The sequence below is a fragment of the Fimicolochytrium jonesii genome, assembly GCF_025526975.1.
Source record: "Fimicolochytrium jonesii strain JEL569 chromosome Unknown EV422scaffold_7, whole genome shotgun sequence".
NCBI classification, from domain to species: Eukaryota; Fungi; Chytridiomycota; class Chytridiomycetes; order Spizellomycetales; family Powellomycetaceae; genus Fimicolochytrium; species Fimicolochytrium jonesii.
In genome coordinates, this window is record NW_026515674.1 from 88,741 (window position 1) to 108,571 (window position 19,831).

Below are 19,831 nucleotides of genomic sequence, written 5' to 3' on the forward strand. Positions count from 1 at the left end.
TGGTTCACGACTGGTACCTTTACAGGATGGGCATTCATGTATTTCCACACAGGATTGTTATGCATCATCTGTCCAATACCCCACGCCTTCCCTACACAACACGTATCGCCTTTCCACCACATAACTAACTCTCTACAACCGGCGCAGAGTTCGTTTCTTATCAGCCTTGACCACCTCAGGCTTCTTCTCCGCGACCCGCTTCTTCGGCGGTGGCAATGCCGACGTCGCCAGCCCCACCGGATGCGCCTCCGCCGCCTCAGGCAAATTGCTTTCCGATAAATGTCCCGCGGCTGCACCGGCTTGTCGTGGCTGCGACGCCAGATCCGAGAGGGGGAGGTGTTGTTGGTACCCTGATCCCTGCGGCGGGAGGGAGTTGCTGGCTGCGCTTCCGGGAGGGGTGCATGATCCTGCGATTCCGCTTCCCGGTGCGGCCGGGTCGCGTGCCCCTGTGGCGGGAGGTACCGTTCCTGATGCGATTCCCGAGTTCTCTTGTGATACGGCCGGGAGCTTGCTTGATATGGTAACTGGTGTCGGCGGGGGCGCGTTTTGCTTTCCGAGGGTCGGCGCTGAACTTGAAGTCGTGCCGAACTGGATCTTGCTGTTGGTGCCGTGAATGGATGTGTAGAGTTTCGCGTGCTTTGCGTAAGAGTTGTAATCTTCGAGGAGCAGTCGTCCCGCCTCTTCGTTCAGGGCAGACTCGGGGTTTGGGTCAATCAGCAAACACTTGATTGTCTGTCAGTGCAGAGAGAAAAGAAAAGGTGAATACTTCTGTCCTCCGCAAGTGCGTAGATTGAAGCCGGCGCAGTCCTCTATCACATACCAGTAAAATGTGTCCGATCCCGTATTCCTTCTTCCAATCCTTTTTCAACACGTTTACGCAAATCTCTCCCGCCTTTGAAACATTCGGATGAAAGATCTTTGTCAAGAACGTCCCTTGTGGAGGTACGTTTGGAAACTCGCTGGATAAGGAAAGCCTGACGCGGAAGCAGCCTCCTTCGTATGGTGTGCCTGTTGAGGGTCGAGGAAGGGTGATAGTCACTCACATTTGATCCCTCATTCCTAAATACACTCTTCAACGTCAAGAGGGCGGATGGAGAACATACCTTGAGGACCTTCAACCCAGGCCTGCACATCCGTCAAATTGTCCGTGTTTATAATCAGCTTGATACCCTCTGGTGGTTGCCCTTGAAGTTCCGCGAATTCTGTAGAATGGGTTGTGAGAATGAAAAGCATTGCTTGAGGAGCATTCTACATCGAAAGTAGAACAGAAAGAACACGACTCTCTACACACTCCCGCACGCTCCAGACCTCAATATGCTCGCCCGTAGCTGGAATTACGCACAGCCTGCCCCGATTTCCTATAGCTGTTCGCTCGGAAATCTCTAAACTCTCTCCTACGGCGCTATCCCTCGCCCACCCGTCCTCCGCCGCTCGGCCCCAAATGTTCCCACGCCCCACCCGCGCGTCTCCTCGCAGCCCACACCACGAAATCACACAAAAAAACTCCCAGCCCTTGCACGCATACCTTTAGAAAGCCTCTTGATAACTCTCGGCGAAAGGTTCTCGGAAGTCTGTTTATTCGGGAATCGCGTCGTGGGGAGGAAATGAAGGGGGCACGTCAGCAGAATGTCCGAAATTGGAGCAATGTCGGACGTCAGGGAATGGAAATGCCGAGAGACACCGCTGAGAGCTGTGGTTTTGTCCGAGGACGGAAGGAGGGGGGCGAGCCGACCTACCATTTTGTTCTTTGAGACTATTGGGGGGGTAATTGAAAGTAGGTGTGGGTATTGAGGGATGCTCGTCGCTGTGCGTGGCAGGGAAGGTTGGCAAGTGGGCGAAACTCAGAAAGCGCAATCCGCAGACGCAGAGGGACGTGTCATCACAGGCGGCTGGAAGTCACCGGCCCCCTTGCTACGGCCGCGCCAGGTCACGCGGTCGGTCATTTACTGTCCCAACCGCAATGGGCGGAGTCTTTCAAAGCAAAGAGCCCAGCTGCTCGCAAGTTGCTCAACTCAACACAGCAACGGCACAGCATCATGGCCTCCCAACCCAACACCCCAAGCACCCCCGCCGCACTCGAATACAACCCAACTGCTGCCTCAGCCACCGCCTCACTAAGCCAGCCAGTCGCCCTCGACCACCTAGGTCCAGTCGTCGTCAACTCCGTAAGTTTTGACACTCTCTCCCGCTTTTCCTCTCCTCGCCCTTCCAACTACAACACCTCCCCCCCCCCCCAGGACGGTACACTATCGAGAATAACAAACTGGGACACTATGACGGAGTCGGAGCGGGCGAACATGGTGCGCGTGCTGGGAAAACGAAACGCGGCGAGGTTGGCAAAGTTGAAGGCGCAGGAGGAGACGGGACAGGTGCAGGAGCAGGCGGGGAGGTAGTACCGGCACGGGCATACTTGAGAGACTGGAGAAGAACGACGGACATGGGCTTTTTGGGGACAGCTTCGGGACGATTTCAATTAGACAGATCGTACATAGAAATGACACGGGCCAACTGCTTATGAAGTACAGATAGCAAGACTACACTGGCAATCGAAAAATGGGTGGATTTCAGGCGACATGCAGATAACGATTGATGACCGGCCCATCCCGCCCCAAAAACTATTGAAAAGTAAGCGGAAAAGGACAAAAAAAAAGGAGCATTTGGCCCAAAATCGGAAGGCCCCGGGAGGGGAACGCATTTCTAGATACAGATTCGGGGCGACTGATTATGCGCTAGCCGGAAGGAGGAAGGAGAGCAGATGGAACTATGTGGGATGCAGGGGGAACGCCCTCAATCATCGTGTTCGAGCGTTGAGGGGTCTTTGACGACCGTGACGGGGCATGAGAGGTGGTGCAGGACGTAGTCGCTTACGGAACCGAATGCCCATCTGTGTGAGGCGGGTATGAAGGATGAGTGTTTTGATCTTTGTTAAGGGTTGGGAAGAGATCTCCAGAAGTCAGCCGCCCATACCGTTGCAATGTACCCAGGTTGCGTGTCCCGATGATAAACAAGTCCAGATCCGAATGCGACTCATTTACAAACTAAAATGTCCATGAAAGTCAGTATCAAAGACCCACAACGCACCACCGAACCCACCCACCCCAACTCAATCCCAACCCACCTCCTCCATCAAAGGCCCCGTCTCCCCCTCCCCCTCCACCTCCAAAAACCGATAATTCACCCGCCCATTATAATGCGTCTTCAAATACGCCTTGCACAACCCCACGTCCTTCTCGGCCGTGTCCTGGATATCCATGTTGTACGCGCGTTCGAGGTGGTCCCTACGATTCCCACAAGTCAAGTCAGCCACACTCATACACATGGCGGATGAAGAAGAAAGGGCTGAAGAAGGCGTACAGGTACGGCACGTTCCGCTGCGGGTTCAGCGCGACAAAGTAGACAACGAGGAGATCATACTGGACATTCCCTAGCTTCTCACATAATCTTCTCGCGTAGTCGAGCGCGCAGAAGGCGGCGGGGGAATTGTTCGCTGCTACCATTATCTTCAGTCTATATGATATCATATGTCATGTATGCGCATGTGTGTCAGTGTGTAGAATGCAAACCGCAGCTTGTGTAAATGCGCTCAACACTTACGGCGCCGACGCAACCCCCTCGGTAATACTCCCCATCCTACTCGTAGTAGCCGACATTCCACTCGTATTCCAGTCGTCTTCTTCGTGTTCGTGCGTACTCGAAATATATCTCGCGGGGTCTTTCCAAAGCGCGGACCCGATGCTTGTTAAATGTGTCGATAAAAACGGGATTGTTGAAGCGAGGCTTTTTTCGGTGGTGGCCCCAAAGGTTGTGCGCGAAAAGACAAAGAGCGACGTGTGTGAGGTCATGAGCACGCACTCTTTTGGAGCGCGATGAGAGAGGAATGGCAAGGGATACATACACACTGTGAAGGTTCTTTTCGACGAGGGATCGTAGGTCACTGACGTGCGAGTCCATTGTCGGGCTGGGGTGCTGTGACTTGCACAAGATGCCTCTGTGGGATTGCGTAGTCCATTATTGCGATGTTGAGGGGAAGAGGGTAGGGTTGGGGAGTGGGTATGGGTTGACGCGTTCTAACCCGTGTGGAGAGCAGTTTTGCATTTGTGCGCTTGGGGAAAGTCACTCCAGGACCCATAGCAAACGGCCGTATATAGAAGGTCAGGCCGAGGAATGCTATTACACCAGACAAACGATATGTCCTCACGAAACGGGGCATCGCCGACCATCTAAATTAAGCTAGCGACGCTATATACAATCCGATCCAACCCAGATACGCCGATTCTCTCCCATGCCATCATCCACCATCAAAACCCTCACTTCTTAAAGAAGCTAGTGATACTCTTCATCCCCTCCCTATTCGCCTTCGCCAGCGATCTCTGCCCCGGTGTCAGTTTCGCTTTCTGTCAATGTCGCGGAACATGTCAGCAAGCGATCATGTTTCCATATACATCACGGCATACATCCGATGTGTCAAGTGGTCATTTTTCTCACCTTTGCGTCTGCACCCGATTGCGCGGACCCGGTCTTGGGTGCCGGGCGCTTGAGCACGTTGTCGAAGTAGACAAAGCCGTCGTTGGCGTCCTGGGCGTTCTTCAAACTGATTCCAGCATTCACATCTGTTAAGACGGGCAGTGTGACATGACAGGGATTAATGTAAAGGCCTTACCCGTACGCATCCTGCAGTTTCTCCACCCAGCATGGCCGCAGGTACTCTGATAAGAGCCTAATAGCGACTCGTAATCTCGATGCTGTATTCGGGGCAGTCTCAGCAACACATTCAAGGGCAAGGTCGGCGCCCAATGCGACAGGGCTTACTTTTGATCTGCTCAACCTCCAACCCCTCCTCTCCCGATCGCACGCTGTCCAGCAGTTCGTAATTATCAAAGTTTTCGAGAATTCGTTGGCACTTTTGGTGAAGCGGGTTATTGTCGGTGTCCCTAGGCTTCGATATACCCAGAAGTCGAGCTCACCTTGGCTTTCATCCACCGCACCACCTTCTCGTCGTTTAACCGCACACAGACGAGGTCGGGTGTTGGAGCTGCATGGTGTACGTAGAGTGTCAAGCGCCCGACTGTCCGCAACAGTGCTCCAAGTCTGCACGCAAAACTCACAGGTCGTATCACAAACCGCCGCCAGCCGATCCGCCAAGTCCTCAATCCCGCCTATCCTGCTCAGATCTCTGTACTCCTCACTGAATAGCAGGTCGTCTAGCGAAATATACTGTCCTGCTGCTGCATCAGTCTGATGCGCAATGAGCAACACATGAGCTTCCAAATCAGATGTATCCAAATTAACGAGGTCATTACGCATACCTGCTTTCGCCGCGCATCCAATAAGGGTAACAGGACGAACAGAGGATCCATGGGCGAGGCAGTGTACAAGCTCCCATCTGCGTTCCCAAATACGCCGAATGAAAACCCTCTCCCCCTCCCATGCACATTGCACCATCTCTGCCGACCCTCACCTTTCTGCACACTATCGTCAATAAACCACGAGCTGCATCCGTCATTATCCACTCGCTGAATTTCGAGGAGGTGCGGTGGGTCGGGGCGGAGTGTGAAGTAGACTAGTTCGCCTATCCAGTCCGGCAAATGAGGTGTTTAAGTTTGAGCATGGTCGGTGCGCTTTCCTACAACCGAGAGAGAATTCACTCACCCGTGCGCGGGTGTGGCAGTCGGATCCACACAGACGGGCGGGTTGCCGGTGCTGTTGGAGGCTGTGTGGCTAACCGTTCGAGGAATATGAGCGAGGTCATCTTGAGAGAATTGTTGTTTGGCGAAAGGAGTACATACGTGGTGTGGGCTTCGAAGCTTTCCGAGTTTGTCGTTGTCCGAACTTCGAAAGCTAACGCGTGATTCCATAAACACATTCGCCACGGACTCATTGTACTGTACGGAAACCACCGACGAGCCCATACCCCACACAGTACACATACTGTACAATCATGACGTACATATAAGTGAAGTACTTGCGGGCTATTGTGTCTATCCTATTGTATGTACGTGTGTGATAGATCTGTCGTACCCTAAAACTTGGGCAGCACGGGGTTGCTTTTGGCTTGACGAGCGTGTTAGATGACTCTGCGACTTGCAACTTGTTGACGGTATAGTGCAAGGAGAGTGCGGTGGACTTGCGGCACTAATCATGCAAGATCAAAGAGAAGTCGTCCATTATTGTCGTAGAGGTCATGTAGGAAATATGAGGTAGGGCTGGGAAAAGTCACCCGTACGAACGCGTGAAATCTCAAAAACGCGCGAACGTCTGACAAGTAAAGATGCTTGCTCTCCAGGAGTGAAGTGGCACCCATTTCTACAGATATAGGTATAAACACGATACAGGAAACCAGTGTCAGGACTGTCCAAAAAGCAGGAAGTATGGATAAAGCACAATCGATCGACTCCGATGCGCGCCATGTCCTCTCCCCGCCGCCTCCTCCGTCACCTCTCACATCTACCTCCCTTGCCTCCCCGCAACACTCTCCCCCTCCCGGACCACAACCACCCACTCCGTACTCCCCTCCACCCTAGTCATGTCATAAAACTCCTTCAGCTGCACAATCGCGCGCTCCTCCGCCTGGATGCGCTCCAGCGGTTTCTTCAATTTTCGAGTCAGCGCTTGCGCGGCTTGCAGCTGTTCGGCTTGGATGGAGGCAAAGGAGGAGAGCCGTGATTGGTTCGCGGCGGAGGTGCTGGCTTCGTGCTGCATGATTTCGCGGAGGGAGAGGGGGGTCTCGGGTTTGGTTGGTTGGGTACAAGCCGGTTTGTTGGGGGAGGGGCTTGGACCTGCGGTTGGGGTGAGCGGGTGGTGTTGTATACGCGGCGCGGAACTGCTCCCACCCCGACTAATGGGGGGCGGCGGGTGTTTGGATGGCGAACCGGCCGATTGCGGTGTCGCCCATGCCGAGAGCTGGGGCGGCGGCGGAGGGGTTCCCGGGTGGTTATTGCTTCCCGATGCTCTGGCGGCCGCTGCGGATCTCCTCCGTTCTTTTTGGGACATTTTGGTTGGAGATGGCATTTGGCTGATGGAAAGACCTGCGAGGGAGACTGACAGGGAGAGCGCGGGGGGTCCGTCTTGGGACGAGGAAGTGGCGGGGAATAAAGGGGATCGGGGCGGGAGTTGCGATGCTCTGTTCAACGGCGGGTTGTTGTTTACCGCCAAATGCGTGGTCGATGCAGCCGCACCTGGTGTCAACGCCGTCGAAATGGCGGATACGCGTCGCGCTGAGAAAGGTCCTGACTCGCCTCCTTTCCTCTCCCCAAATGTCGAGTTTGTCCCGGCAGAACGAGATCCAACGGGGCCGTTCACAGTAGGAGTTCCCTTGCTGCTGCCAGCCTCCTTCATAATAATATCCTTCAACGACACCTTCTCGGCAGTCCGCGGCGTCGCCACTGGTGCCCATGACTTGACTGAAGACCGCTTATCTCCCGCTCCCACACCGAAGGGTGTACCAGCCGTTCGAGGCTTTCCCGAATCACCCGGCGCGAAAAAGGGTGAACCCTTGTTCTGCGACTGCGGGCTCCCACCAAGCCCTCCCGCAGGTGTAGGCGACGCAAACCCCCCGCCAACAGCATGCAAACCATTCAAATCCACCTTCTTCCACGTCTTCTTCCCCTTCTTCGTCGGTGTCTGCGGTTTTGCATTCAGCGCCGGGTTACTCACCCGCCCTTTCCGCGCCGAGCTCGACGCGTCCGCCGCACCCTCCAACTCCATATCGAAGACATCCTCGTCCCCATCCTCCGGCCCATCCCCCTCCGCCCCACTACTATCATACCTCCCCTTCCGTTCCGGCACATCCGACTCGCCCGAACTCCCCCCCTGTTCCTCCTTCGCCGCTACCTCCATTCGCCGTTCATACTCCTCCCTACGTCGATTCTTGCGATCCTCCTCCTCTTGCAACGCGACGGATTTGGCGCGGAGGTACGGGCTATCGGGGCCGCGCATGAAGGGGAATTTACGACGTTGCAGTTCGTGCAGGCGGGATTGGATGTCGTCCAGGAGGTCTTCTTCGATGTCGGAGAGGAGGCGGGATTCGATGGCTGTGCCGAGGTTCCAGCAGACTGAAAAGTCGTAAAACAATCTTAGCATACCTTCGAAGTATCCGCACGATGGAGAATTGTAAGCCTTACCGAAATCCAAACACCGATCCTTCAACTCCGCACAGCCATACATATCCGCCACCTTCAAATACCGCACCATAGTCGTCACACTCAAATCCCGCAGTATAATAACCTCACACCCCCTCTTCAGCCCATCCAGCATAAGCTCATCCGCACACGCCAAAACCTCCATCACAAACGTGATAAACGCCGCCACGCCCGGTTTCTCAATCCCAACAAACACTTTATCCGCCGCGCGTCCGTAGATGTAATCCAGCGCAACCTGCAGTACTTCAACCCGAAAGTGGGACAGGGAGACGACGCGCTTGTTGTCCTCGTGGACAGCGGCCCATTGGCCGTTGACCATGGCTTTGAAGAAGGCGCAGCGGGCGGCGAGGATGACGCTGTGGGCGTGGATGGAGCCGTCGGAGGCGCGGAGGGTGATGTCCGTGAAAGGGGCGAATTTGTCGTGGAGGTGCGTGTAGATGGAATAGATGTGCTCGAAGTACTGTGGCCCGTCTATGGGTGCTATGTAGCTGGTGGGCGAGTCTCCTAGGTCCCACATCTTGATGAGGGCGTTGAACTCTCGGTGGAGGATCGCTGGGGTGATCTCCGCGTCATCGCTTGGTTTGTCATAGTGATGCGCCTTGTTTTTGCCCTTCGAACCTGCCGTGACACTCCCACGCCGTTTCGACTTTGATCCCGATTTGAGAAAGATGGAATGATCCCAGTCTCGTTGAAACCCGCCCGTATAGATGTAATCCAAAGCTAAAGAGACAGATTTCGAGTGCAGGTCGGGACAGCTGATCTCGTAAACGTCGCACAACGCGCCATTCATGTCCTCGGATGTGATACGGCGGGCTGTGAGGCCCTGCACCACTCTAACTGGCGAGTCCCTCGAGAGCGCCATTTCTCGGAACAGATGCAGGAAGAAGGGCGACCGGCACCCCAATATCACTCGATGGGCTCGTTTCCGAACCCCATCTCTGCAGATGAATACGACGTCAGGATTGGGGAATTCCTCCTCATTGTCCGCTTTCGCAAGGGCATCGCGAAGATCTTCTCGGAGAGTACTGGTGGGCACAGCAATGATCGGCGGACGCCTGTCAACCCGAATCGCGGCAAAGGCGCCCGAAACGCTTGCCGCGACTTGCTCAACGTGCTGCAAGCCAGGGATCCGATGGTACTTGTAATACACAGCCTCCTTCGCGTCATCGTTGATGGCCGCCTTAACCTTCAGATTCTTTCGCCGTGTCCCGATGAAGACGTGCCCGCTGTCCGTGCGTATAATCAAGGTAGAATCGATACCGATGGCGACATCTCTTGCAGCGAAGTGCTTTTTTCGCACCGACCAAACCTTCCTGGGCCGCTTCTGTGGGAAGCTTTGCTGTTGCCATGTATCAGCAAACTCCGGTTCCGGAGGCGACCACAGAAACACGTCTCCCGAGGTTGTTAATGCCGCAAATTGATGATTCCCGGACACAATCTTCTTCACGTATGGCGGCTTCTCGTTCCGGAACTGATGTATGGAGATTCCTTTGGCAGAAAGCTGCAGTCCGAAAGCTACGCGCTGGTACCGGAACTCTGCGAAAACAAAAACTTCGTACGTCGCCGTCAGTACGGCGGTGGCGTTTTTGGTCGCCGATATCTGTAGTAGATCTTGCTGCGGGAAATCTGTAATCTTTTTCGGGTGGGCGTGCACCGTATTTAACGGCTGGTTATATCCCAACTAGAGACGAAGAAGCTTCCGTCAGCCAATTTCTCAGTGGTCTGCTGCAGCAAAGGAATGAACCCCCACCTGTCCCACGCTCAAGCCCCATGTGAAAATCGCTCCTGTGTCGGAAAATACAGCCGTATGATGCCGAGATGCTGCTGCCCCGATGATGCGAATCTTCTTTATGACTCCTCCGACTTCCCTGGGTTCAAGCTCGCACGATGGCTCGGTACCATTCAGCTCGGTAAGATAGCCTGTGAGACTGGTCAGTGCCGATCTTGGAAAAGTTTATTTGAATTGTGAGACCAACGTACCGAGTTGCCCCAATTTGTTGCTTCCCCAGGTCCAAACCTCCCCAATGGTGGTCACAGCCACACTGTGCTCAGGACCCAGAGTCAAAAGACTGATCTCTCCCTTGATACCGCATACGAGCGTGGGAAGAAGGGTCGTCTCCTCGTTTCCCAATCCGAGTCTACCTCCAGCACCAAATCCGTGCATGAACAAGCCGCTGCTTGTAAGAACTCCGCCGTGGTATTTCGATAATGTCAAAGAATGGGTAAGTGGATCATGGGTGTCAAATGTTAGAGCCGTGACATTGGGACGCTTCCGTTTATAGGTCGTTGTGATGCCAACCCGTTCTGGAAAAGCCCGATCGTCTGAGTTTGCCTGGCCCAGCACATAGTTTGTGTTCGCACCCCAGGTCCAAAGAGACGTAGAAGGAGTCACAGCGTCAGCCGTTCTCTCGTGTCTAGACGGAACGTCCTCTTCATCTTCATCGCTCGAGTCAGATTGTATGAGTTCAGACTTTGGTCGCGTGATCTCCATGGTCGATGCAAGCAAGTCCAGACAGGTATTTCCCTCCCGATCGGTAAGCATGAGGTCACAGTCGGACCTCGTTTGCAGTAGCAGCAGCGCCATCCAGATGTTACCATCGTACAAGGCTCTGTGGAGTGGAGTATATCCACTTTCAACATCTTGCAGGTTCACATTGACCTTGGCGCTTTCGAGTAGGGTCTCCACCACCTCATAGTTGCCAAGAGACGTCGCGACGTGAAGAGCGGTGTTTCCGTCCGTATCCCGCTTATTCACATCCGCCCCTCCTTTGCCTTTGAACCCTGACTGTTTCCCAAAACTGCCGCTTCCGGGGCCAAGAGTGTAGTGGTGCGGAGATCCTCCTGTCGTTGATGGGTCTGCCAACAGTAGCAGCGAGCGCAACGTGCTCACGTCCCGGTTACGGACTGCGGCGAACATATTGATAGGTAGTTGTAGGACTGGGAGGGGAAGCCTGCAGGCCGGGAGATCGTTATAAGATCACGGCAGGCGGCAAGGCAAACAGGACACCAGCAAAATGTGACGCACGTACCTTGATGCTTGAGGGGAGTTTACTGCCAGCGCCGCTCAATTGCGAGACAGGCAGTTCAAAGAGCGATAAAAGGGAACTAGGAATAGCGGTTTTCAGGGAACAAAGAACATGCCGGTGAATGCAAGTGGGGCTTTTCCGCACTGGTGGTTGTGAACGACAGTTGGACGTTGGAGATGAAAGCTGGTTGAGGGTGGGGTTGTCATACGGACTTGGAGAGCGGGGGGCTGCAGAGAGCAATAGTATTTGTCCAGCGCATGTGGATATTGGCCGTGGGAAGATTCGAAGGATGGTTGAGTTTCATAGGGTGGGGTAAGAAGCCGAAGTGGGGGAAGGGGTTCCTTCGTGACGTCTTTCAACCCCCTGCGCTTGTTGGGCCTATCATCACCCACGTCTCGTTCCACGTGCTACAACTCGGCCCTCGCTGGGCGATCTCGTTCTCCCATACAGCAGCAGGTACAGTATCTCACGCCGTCGTGTTCCACTTCGTCTTCCCTGGGACCCCAGGTTCTCAAGCTTTTCTTTGTGTGAATATGTCGGCATCACCCATCTGAACGGTTTAAGGCGTGAAACCGATGCTGAAGAGATCTTAATTTTCCTGGGAGTCTATGATATATAAGCTGAGAAGGACTGAAGACCTTCGGCTGAGACCACAGTATCCTTCGAAACACCGACGTTGGAGCTAGGCGGTCGTTCTTCTGAACGCTGCACATCGTCGAAGGCAAGGACATGCGTTCGGGACAACGATCATGAGGTTGTCAGCATAACAGGCTGTGCTGGAGTCCCCCTTCGGAGTCTGGATCGAGCGGCTCGAGTTCGAAAACTGGGTGCGGGTTCAGTTCCTCGGTAGCGGTTCAGTTCTGGAGTACGAGGAGGCGGATCACATCAGAAACAAACAGACAAGATGGAAACTGTTGAACTACATGAGCGTACGCAGCCGGGGTCATACCGAGCATTCCTCCCGAAAATTATTATCTAGGAACTGGACTCTGTGCCCGAGCTTCAGGAAGGAAGGCGCGTACTGACTCGCACAGATGGCTTAGCATGTAGAGCACCAGATGGATGCGGATGGAGCGAATGTTTGCTGCTATAACGCAACTCTGGCTAGATGGCGCGGTCAATCCTTGAGCTTCACGATTGCAGGGGAGCAAGATGCCTCTCGTTCTCAAAGGGAACGCCGCTGGATAACGGAAAGTTGTGCACCACAACAACGCTCTCAGGCGTGCTACTCCTAAGAGTCGATTCGGAGGGCCACATTCATGATTCAAAGCCATCTCTCTTTCCGTTGACCAGAAATGGGGCCTAAACCTCCGGTGTGGTCAATGCGAAGGTGTGAGGAATAAGCCCGACATGTGTCGTCCATCGGCACAATTCGTTTGTTGGCGCGACTTGACCAGTTACGTATTGTTGTTATCTTTTCAAAAAGGCCTAGAATTCAACAGGTCCATTAGTGTAGCGGTTATCACCCTGGTCTTTGAATCCAGAAACCTGAGTTCGAATCTCAGATGGACCTACAAATAAATGTTTCAGCCGCATTTTTGGAGGATTCACTGTCGTTGTATTTTTGTCGCTGAATTTTTTAGGCGCATGTCTGTTTGTACCTTCAAATCGCGCCAACAAACCTTTTTTTCTGAGCAAATCCCCGTTTAGCATCTACGTCAGGGTTGTAAGCAGATGGATTGTAGCTGATCGGAAGTCGGACCTGCACTCCGCCGGCTCGCCGTGGCTTCCGGTGGTTCCATAACCGCGCGGCTTTCATGCCGGTGTCGTAAAAAATGGCGATGGCCCACGGGAGGTGCGTTGTTGCCGGATGATATCGTAAAAGCCTCGCTTCATCAATACATCAATACTACTGTACCTGTAAGCCTCCATTACGGTACTTTCTGCTTATGCAGCATGTAATCGCATGGCTCCAGACTGAGTATCTATGTCCCCCACATGGAAACTGCGCAAACTTGACAACTCAAGCGTGGACGCAAAGTTTCAGATACGGAGAAAAGTCGGCATGAGTTTTTCTCGATTTCAAACCCCGACACCCGGGACTGTTCGTCATCCTAGCCTCATCGACGTGGTTTTGTGCGGGGCTGGCCTTTCGGAAACCACACCCCACCGCACTGCACAAACATGTGAAGTTGAACGGCATGCACATGGTGAGATATCTGCAAAGGGAGGTGGGTAAGCATCGGACAAGATTAGATAGGCATGACGCTGTAACGTCGTGGTGATAGACAGAGGTGGATGGCGCCCTGGGCGAGCTTTTTGGCAACGTGTCAAGGATGTTTTCCTCGAAACCAATTTACGTCCCTGGGTCTGGATTCTGGTCATGGATCTACGATGCATGAGATTGATTCAAGGTTGCGTTGACAGGGGCGGCCGCCGGCGCGCGGAGCCTCTGCAAACATTTTGTACTGCAAATGTCATGGGGCAGCTATGGGCTATGGCAAAGCATATCGCATCGCGGCAACTTGGCGAAAGAAGGGCATCGCGACCGGATATCTTGCCGCCATTTCAAGGGCTTCGTTGCAGTTTCCACGTTTACAACGGTCTGCCATGTGAAGCCTGCAACCGCATGGTGGGATACTTGGCCTGGTCGTCGATACATGCTCCCGCTCGGCAACTCACCTTTTTCGCACGTTTTCTGATATGCGATCCCCGCTTGCCACGTATCATATCGCGTTTGCCGCTCGAGATGGCGACATGAAAGGGTGTCTTGCGTATCTTTATACCCACCGCCAAAATCTTGCCGGACAGCGGCGGGTTGCCGCTGGCGTCGGAGTTAGTTTTAGCGCTCTGACTAGGGAGTGGACTCCGAGTGGAGAGTCCAGCCAAAGATCAATGATTGGCTTCGCCCAGCCCCTGTCCCTTCATGTCGATTCGGATGAGAACTTAAAGGGAGAGAATCAATACAGGCTCAAAAGCTCCGATGAAGGGCGAATCTTTGAAGCGATTGTGCGATAGATGCATGCAGTGCTGGCGAGATGGCTTGAGCGCCAAGGGTTCAAAAGGGGCTAGGCGATCCGATTTCGAAGGAAAAAGAAGGAGGTTGGCGGGTTTTATGAATGCTGTCAGCAGCGCCTTTGGTTACACTCACGGCGCGTCTGCCAGAGCGTTGTGCCAATGGCGAGATATCTGTTTTGCCCGCCTCCGCCGGATCGACGCGAAGGGGGGTCCGTGACTTGTAGGGTTCCGTATGGTGGCGAGTGGGAAACGCGAAAGAGTGGTCGAACGCGCGCGAGAAGCTTCCTCTTTGTGTGAATCATGCAGGGCTTAGCATGTAACTACCGTCATCGCGCGCGAAGGGAGTGCGATGCGACAGACCCAAGGGAGGACAGATGTCGGATATCTACGTATTTTTCCTTTTCCACGAGGCGACGATGTCCGTCCCCTGGCTGGGACTTGGGACAGGAATGACTGCAAGATGACTTTTGCATGCGATTCTTGCGAACAAGAACGCGTGCAGATCTGTTCCTCGCCTTCGTGAGACGGTGTGCGGGGACAAAGGCGACATGGGGTCTCGCAGATAATCTGATTGGCGGGCGATGGGATGTTGATAAAGAGTTTCCTTGGACTTGCCGGCGGCCGGCCCACGCCGATGAAAGCAAAGAGGCCGCGGGGAAGTCCGCCATATCTTTCATATCTCTCTCTGATCGTCGTCCTTATGCCAGATCCATACCCTTCGAGCACGAACTACGACGATATGATGATGCGTTTGCTGCTGCGATTTTTGACGCGGGTGTTCTCTCATCCTTCTCACAGCGAGCGCGCAGACAACGCTGGATTCATGAGGGGGGAAAGTAAGAGGAATAGCACGCCAAGTTTCTTCCCCCAGCGCGCAGAGCCTCAGAGCCTCCCTCTCAAGGTTTAAATGCCAGGCAGCCGTCCGCCGTTCACGCAGCAAAATACAGGAGAAAAGCCATACGCAGCTCCAAGTTCAGGCAGAAGCCCGTCTCCCATACCCTTCAAGGCTTCTCTCTCCGTCCAGCGTACTTAAGCAATCGAGGCGTCGTCGTACCCCTTTCAGAAGCATCCACCGCGTGCTGACCTGATTCATCTGAACCCGAGACCCGGCCTTTCAAACCGCACTTTGACCGACTACGCCATACAAGCAAACCGAGCGTCCATATAAATACCTACGCTCGGACGAATGTGGACGCTAGGTTTCTCCAAGCAGTCCGAATTGAACACCAAACCATCGCTCATACGCCGACTGACACTCGACAAAGGAAAGCCACGCACTCCAACCACTACCACCTCCGAGCGTCGTGCCAGCCTGTCTTCCGTCACTTCCCAACTTCGTCCGGTGCACATGTCGCCTTCGAAGCTCGCGACGACGTGTTCTGCCAGGCAGTTGAACTCTGCCTGGCCCGTGAAGGCACCACCAACAACACCACCCAGCCACAATTTGAAGATCGACTACGCCAGCTTGCCGCCCCGAACGTCCTCAGCAACCGGCTCCGTGCAGGTCACTGCCTCGGATGATCATGAAGCGCGATTATCCGACGTCAAACCTCTCTCGGTGTCCCCGAACAACGGTCACACCTCTTCGCCATCCCGACGTGGAAGGTCAATCAGAGACACAAAGGCCAAGACGGCAGCGAAACGGCGAAGCAGGAGCTTGACGACATCCACGGCCAACTGGAAGATAGACTCGATTGCGGAGGTGGTCGAGGAACCTACCAAACCTGTGGAGGTCATGCGTCGAAGCAGAAGCCATAGTCCCGTCCGGATAGACGAGAAGCAGCACTTTGGAGCCAAGACGGTGGCGAAGAAGAGGGAGAGTCGATTTGTGTCGAAACGGGCATCGGCAGGGCCGGTGCTGGTCTGTGCAGCGAACCTGAGCAGTCGCAACTTCCGGTCGCGCGTGCATCCGTCCTCAGCGCTAAGCATTCAGGGGCGGACATCATCGCTTGTGGATGATCTTCTTGCCGAGGACCAAAGGGAAGAGGAACTTGTGCGACGAGAAACTCCTTCTCCCATCCCGTCTGTCGACGATTCCGTCCGGCTACGACAGTCGCTCGAACAGCAAATATACCTATCCGCCTACGCGAAACTGCAAGATACCAAACGGTCGCCATCGTCTCGGATGGCCCTCGCCAACCTGATGTTGTACATCCAAAGTATTCAACCTGGTGTCGAACTACTGGAAATACCATCCGACGGGTCCACATCAGCAACATGGGCGCAAGCAGCGAACTACACCACATCAGCGCCATGGACCAACAAAGAAGACGGGGACATTGCCATGATCCAAGCACCACTCCCCAACCCAACGGCATTTGGCAAAAAGCCTACAAGCCAATTCGTCCGAGCACGAAGAAGCAACCGCAAACGTCTCGCAAAGCTAGCAGCCGGCATATCTCTCTCCCCAGGAGCGTCACCACTCCGCTACGAGCTCGGCGACGAGTCCAACGTGTCTACGCTCCTACGGCCATCCCCGGAACCCCCACGGGCGCCAAGCCGGCTCAGCGCCTCCACGTCCCGCAGCTGCCTCATGAGCGAAGATGTGGGGGGCTTCCAGATCTACGAAGCATCCACGAACGCGAGCGAGTTCTCAGTGGCCACGTCCATCTCGGGGAAACAGAAGAAGAAGAAGACGGGGATCAAGAAGGTCCTGCACTTCTTCAAGAGCACATTCCTGATCGAAGACCCTGTGCAGCGCGCGAGACGGCGGGAAGCCGCGTTTTACAACCCTGGTGCTGCCAGGACGTCGATGCCGGAGATCGTCGTCGTGCCGCCTAAGAGCATCTCCAAGTACGATTTGTCGACGGGGACGGTGGATGTGGGGTTCCGGAAACGGAGTATGGGGCAGTTGCGGGCATGAGTTCCCCTCGCTTCGACTTCAACCGCCATACCCTCATGCGGAAGCGCTACCATATATACCACGGCCGAAGAACGCGCATACCCACCCCACCAAGCCGCCGAGAGGCATAAGCGCGCGTCAATCCCCGCTAATACCTCATGTACAAACCTCATACGCAAATCGAACCCAACCAACGGAAAATCCCACTCCCAAGAGCCTCATCGCCAACCCTCAAACCCACGATGAGGCATCCATACTCCGCACTTGACGTACGTTGGTCCGCCTGTCATCACCACCCGACACGGCACCTTCTGTAAATGATTGTATGAAATTTGGACTTTCTCTTCGGTTGTTGTGAGTGGGCGAAAAGACTTTGGATTTATGTGTAGTGTTTTGGTTGGACTCTCGCTCGCTTTGTGTGGACGGTTGTATGTAGTTGGTTTCTTTCCCCCCACCTCCGTATTCGTCAATGTAAATATATGACCTTGTGTGCGTTTAATGATATAGTTTTTTATTTGGTAACTCGTACTTCGATATTCGACGGCCACCGCTTCATTGCATCGACTGTCACAAATACCTCCACAAACTTTACTACTGCCGACCTTCTCGTACTAGAACTCCAAGTACCATTTCTCGTCGGCGTCGATTTGACGGACCAACAGAATAATAGCGTAAACGGAGTACCATGGAAATCAATTTACCACTCAAGAAGCTGGACCATATGCTTGTGTCTCTTCGATGTCCCGCTAACGGAGGACTGGAGCAGCGGAGTGGGTACTGGAATGTTGGCAGCTGTGGAAGTTCAGCTGTGACGAGCGTGCTGCATGAATGTCTTTAACGCACATAACCGTACACTACCGTACGCCGCGAAAAGGAGTGGCATCCACCTCTTCCACATCCACCTCTGGCTTTACGCAAGGTGTCGCATGTGCCTCATCCCAATGGGAAGCCATCCACGAAGACAGGACGATATGTGCTAACAAAGAGAACATTTGTAAGGGATATGGACGTTTCATTCGCATTATTGAAGAAGAAACTATGGATATATTTACAAAAGGTAGTGTACATTTCAAAATTGGGGGATTTGCATGGGAGGGGATATGCCAAGAACATTAACGCCAACATGGAATGGCGTTGCCAACAAAAGGTATGGGGTTGGTATCGGTCGAGCGGGCGGAATAGTGGGAAGATATGCTCGGGGGAACCGCGAAAGCATTCTATCGCTTCTTAGCGACGTTGTTGGCAGTCGCATGCGAAAAAGTTGCTGCTTTGTGTGCATTTCTCAAACGGGCAAGGTCGGCCTCGGCCTGAGCGGCGACCTTCTTCTCCTCGCCCTTGATGATGGTATTGGGATTGTGAGTCATACGACCAACGGCAGCCTGAACATCGAAGAGGGGAAACTGAGGTTAGCAAATTGCCATGTGAATTTTCGGGTGACAGCAGATAAAACACACCTGAATGCCCCCAGTCATCTTCTGCATGCCAGCGTGCAGATGGGAAGGGTTGTGCTGCACCTTGTGGGTGTGGTGCTCGACGTGGGTGGTGGTGTGGACGGTTTGGGTCTTTCCGGGAATCTTCATGGTTGTGATTGTTGAGTTGGTTGAGGTGCGGGGTTGTGTGATTGATGTGGGACGTCTGCGAAGTTGGGCAGATGAGTTGTTTTGTGTTGTTGGTTGGTTGCTGTTGCTGTTGATGAGGAGAGGAAGACGCTCGGCCCGTCCTCTTTTTATAAACAAACTGGGAAAGCAAGACGGAACCCTCCCTGGGAACCTCTCGAAGTCCGTGAAGCTTTTGGGATGCACTGCCTCCCGTTCGGCCACCTGAATTCACCAGAAGGCTTGGTGGGGTGACGCAAGGCATTTCAGGCATGATGAATCATGCATGCCCTTCCTCCCGCATCAACGACCAAAGAACACTTTCCCAGCCTCACACTGGCTGGCTGGCTGTCAATACGGGTCAGTGACGTAAAATGTCCCTCAGCGTTTCAAGACACTTTTTGTCGATCACCGGCCGAGAGTGCAACGACTGGTTGGCGAGCGCGTCCGAAAACGCGTCCGAACGACCACGAGCGCGTTTCTCGCTGATTGCCATGACGTTTGCCGGTTGTGCAGTTGTAGAGTTGCGAAGCCACGACTGAAATACTGTCAATGATGGCCAGCACAGCAACGCAAAGCCCCCAGACCCTTCGGAGCCTGTCTCATCAGCAGCTATATGATATATCTTCAAACTTTGTCTCCCAAGCGACGTCAACTCTGATTGCATCTCCTCCTTGCGCCTGGGTCTGGCCTTGGTGAGGGTTACCGGTATTGCAGCCATCGCCGACGAGGAAACCTTACGGGAAAGCAAGGTTTTACTTACCAAAAAAGCGAAGCGTCATGCCTCCCAAGCAGTCTCAGCCCTCCGGCAGCTCCAAGTCATGCTTCCATTGGACTTCATCTCAACCGAACGTGAGCGATCGTTTACGTTTCGCAGAGGGCTCGATTGAAGGGAGGAAGGTCCAGAAAAGCTTATTACCGTGAGAGGCCGCGATGGGCGCATGCATCCGCTGCAAGCAGGTGAGACCAGTACACATTCAAAACCGCTGAGACATCCGCGTTCGATTGCCGGAGGTGTCTTCCAGTGGAGCGGCAGGCAGGGATTTTCATGAAGGACCGTGACTCGTGCCTCACCTCGTGTGGACGCTGACTCCATCCTCTGAAGGAGTGTCTGAAGCCGCAACGGTGTTTTCCCATGCGTGCCGAGAGCCCATGGTCGTGCCATTTGGCGAGTACATCTGAAAAAGGAAACGACTCTAGCGAAGCTCTATTTGTTACGGTAAATGGCAGCACCTCCTCCGCAAGGGAGTTTCCCAATACCGGACGCTATGT

At 54.0% G+C, this 19,831-nt stretch overlaps 6 protein-coding genes and 1 non-coding gene across 7 annotated transcripts; 3 read left to right on the forward strand and 4 right to left on the reverse strand.

Moving 5' to 3' along the window:
- Positions 1-192: 192 nt before the first annotated feature.
- Positions 193-1,842, reverse strand: EV422DRAFT_396572 (ubiquitin-conjugating enzyme/RWD-like protein). The gene is made up of 6 exons (XM_053066904.1): positions 1,737-1,842; positions 1,526-1,571; positions 1,104-1,202; positions 821-1,008; positions 385-732; positions 193-268 (listed from the first exon to the last, which is right to left on the reverse strand). The coding sequence occupies exons 1-6, from the start codon at positions 1,737-1,739 to the stop codon at positions 257-259; spliced, it is 696 nt and encodes a 231-aa protein (XP_052926698.1). The 5' UTR covers positions 1,740-1,842; the 3' UTR covers positions 193-256.
- Positions 1,843-2,590: 748 nt separating this feature from the next.
- On the reverse strand, positions 2,591-4,189 carry EV422DRAFT_396652 (uncharacterized protein). The gene is made up of 6 exons (XM_053066905.1): positions 3,896-4,189; positions 3,595-3,777; positions 3,355-3,507; positions 3,119-3,278; positions 2,968-3,038; positions 2,591-2,884 (listed from the first exon to the last, which is right to left on the reverse strand). The coding sequence occupies exons 1-6, from the start codon at positions 3,949-3,951 to the stop codon at positions 2,788-2,790; spliced, it is 720 nt and encodes a 239-aa protein (XP_052926699.1). The 5' UTR covers positions 3,952-4,189; the 3' UTR covers positions 2,591-2,787.
- On the reverse strand, positions 4,103-5,819 carry EV422DRAFT_396771 (ribonuclease H2, subunit B). Its single transcript, XM_053066906.1, has 8 exons — positions 5,650-5,819; positions 5,307-5,569; positions 5,106-5,235; positions 4,965-5,032; positions 4,810-4,900; positions 4,661-4,742; positions 4,486-4,591; positions 4,103-4,394 (listed from the first exon to the last, which is right to left on the reverse strand). The coding sequence occupies exons 1-8, from the start codon at positions 5,747-5,749 to the stop codon at positions 4,308-4,310; spliced, it is 927 nt and encodes a 308-aa protein (XP_052926700.1). The 5' UTR covers positions 5,750-5,819; the 3' UTR covers positions 4,103-4,307.
- A 318-nt stretch (positions 5,820-6,137) lies between these two features.
- On the reverse strand, positions 6,138-11,114 carry EV422DRAFT_396866 (uncharacterized protein). Its single transcript, XM_053066907.1, has 4 exons — positions 10,119-11,114; positions 9,889-10,058; positions 8,121-9,819; positions 6,138-8,051 (listed from the first exon to the last, which is right to left on the reverse strand). The coding sequence occupies exons 1-4, from the start codon at positions 11,053-11,055 to the stop codon at positions 6,445-6,447; spliced, it is 4,413 nt and encodes a 1,470-aa protein (XP_052926701.1). The 5' UTR covers positions 11,056-11,114; the 3' UTR covers positions 6,138-6,444.
- A 1,491-nt stretch (positions 11,115-12,605) lies between these two features.
- Positions 12,606-12,677, forward strand: EV422DRAFT_t57. The gene has a single exon. It is a non-coding gene; the product is annotated as a tRNA-Gln (tRNA).
- Positions 12,678-14,513: 1,836 nt separating this feature from the next.
- EV422DRAFT_396926 (uncharacterized protein) lies at positions 14,514-15,135 on the forward strand. Its single transcript, XM_053066908.1, has one exon. It carries the CDS (start codon positions 14,594-14,596, stop codon positions 14,960-14,962), a length of 369 nt encoding a protein of 122 aa, XP_052926702.1. The 5' UTR covers positions 14,514-14,593; the 3' UTR covers positions 14,963-15,135.
- EV422DRAFT_396951 (uncharacterized protein) lies at positions 15,094-17,214 on the forward strand. The gene has a single exon (XM_053066909.1). The coding sequence runs from the start codon at positions 15,309-15,311 to the stop codon at positions 16,983-16,985; it is 1,677 nt and encodes a 558-aa protein (XP_052926703.1). The 5' UTR covers positions 15,094-15,308; the 3' UTR covers positions 16,986-17,214.
- The last annotated feature ends 2,617 nt before the right edge of the window (positions 17,215-19,831 follow it).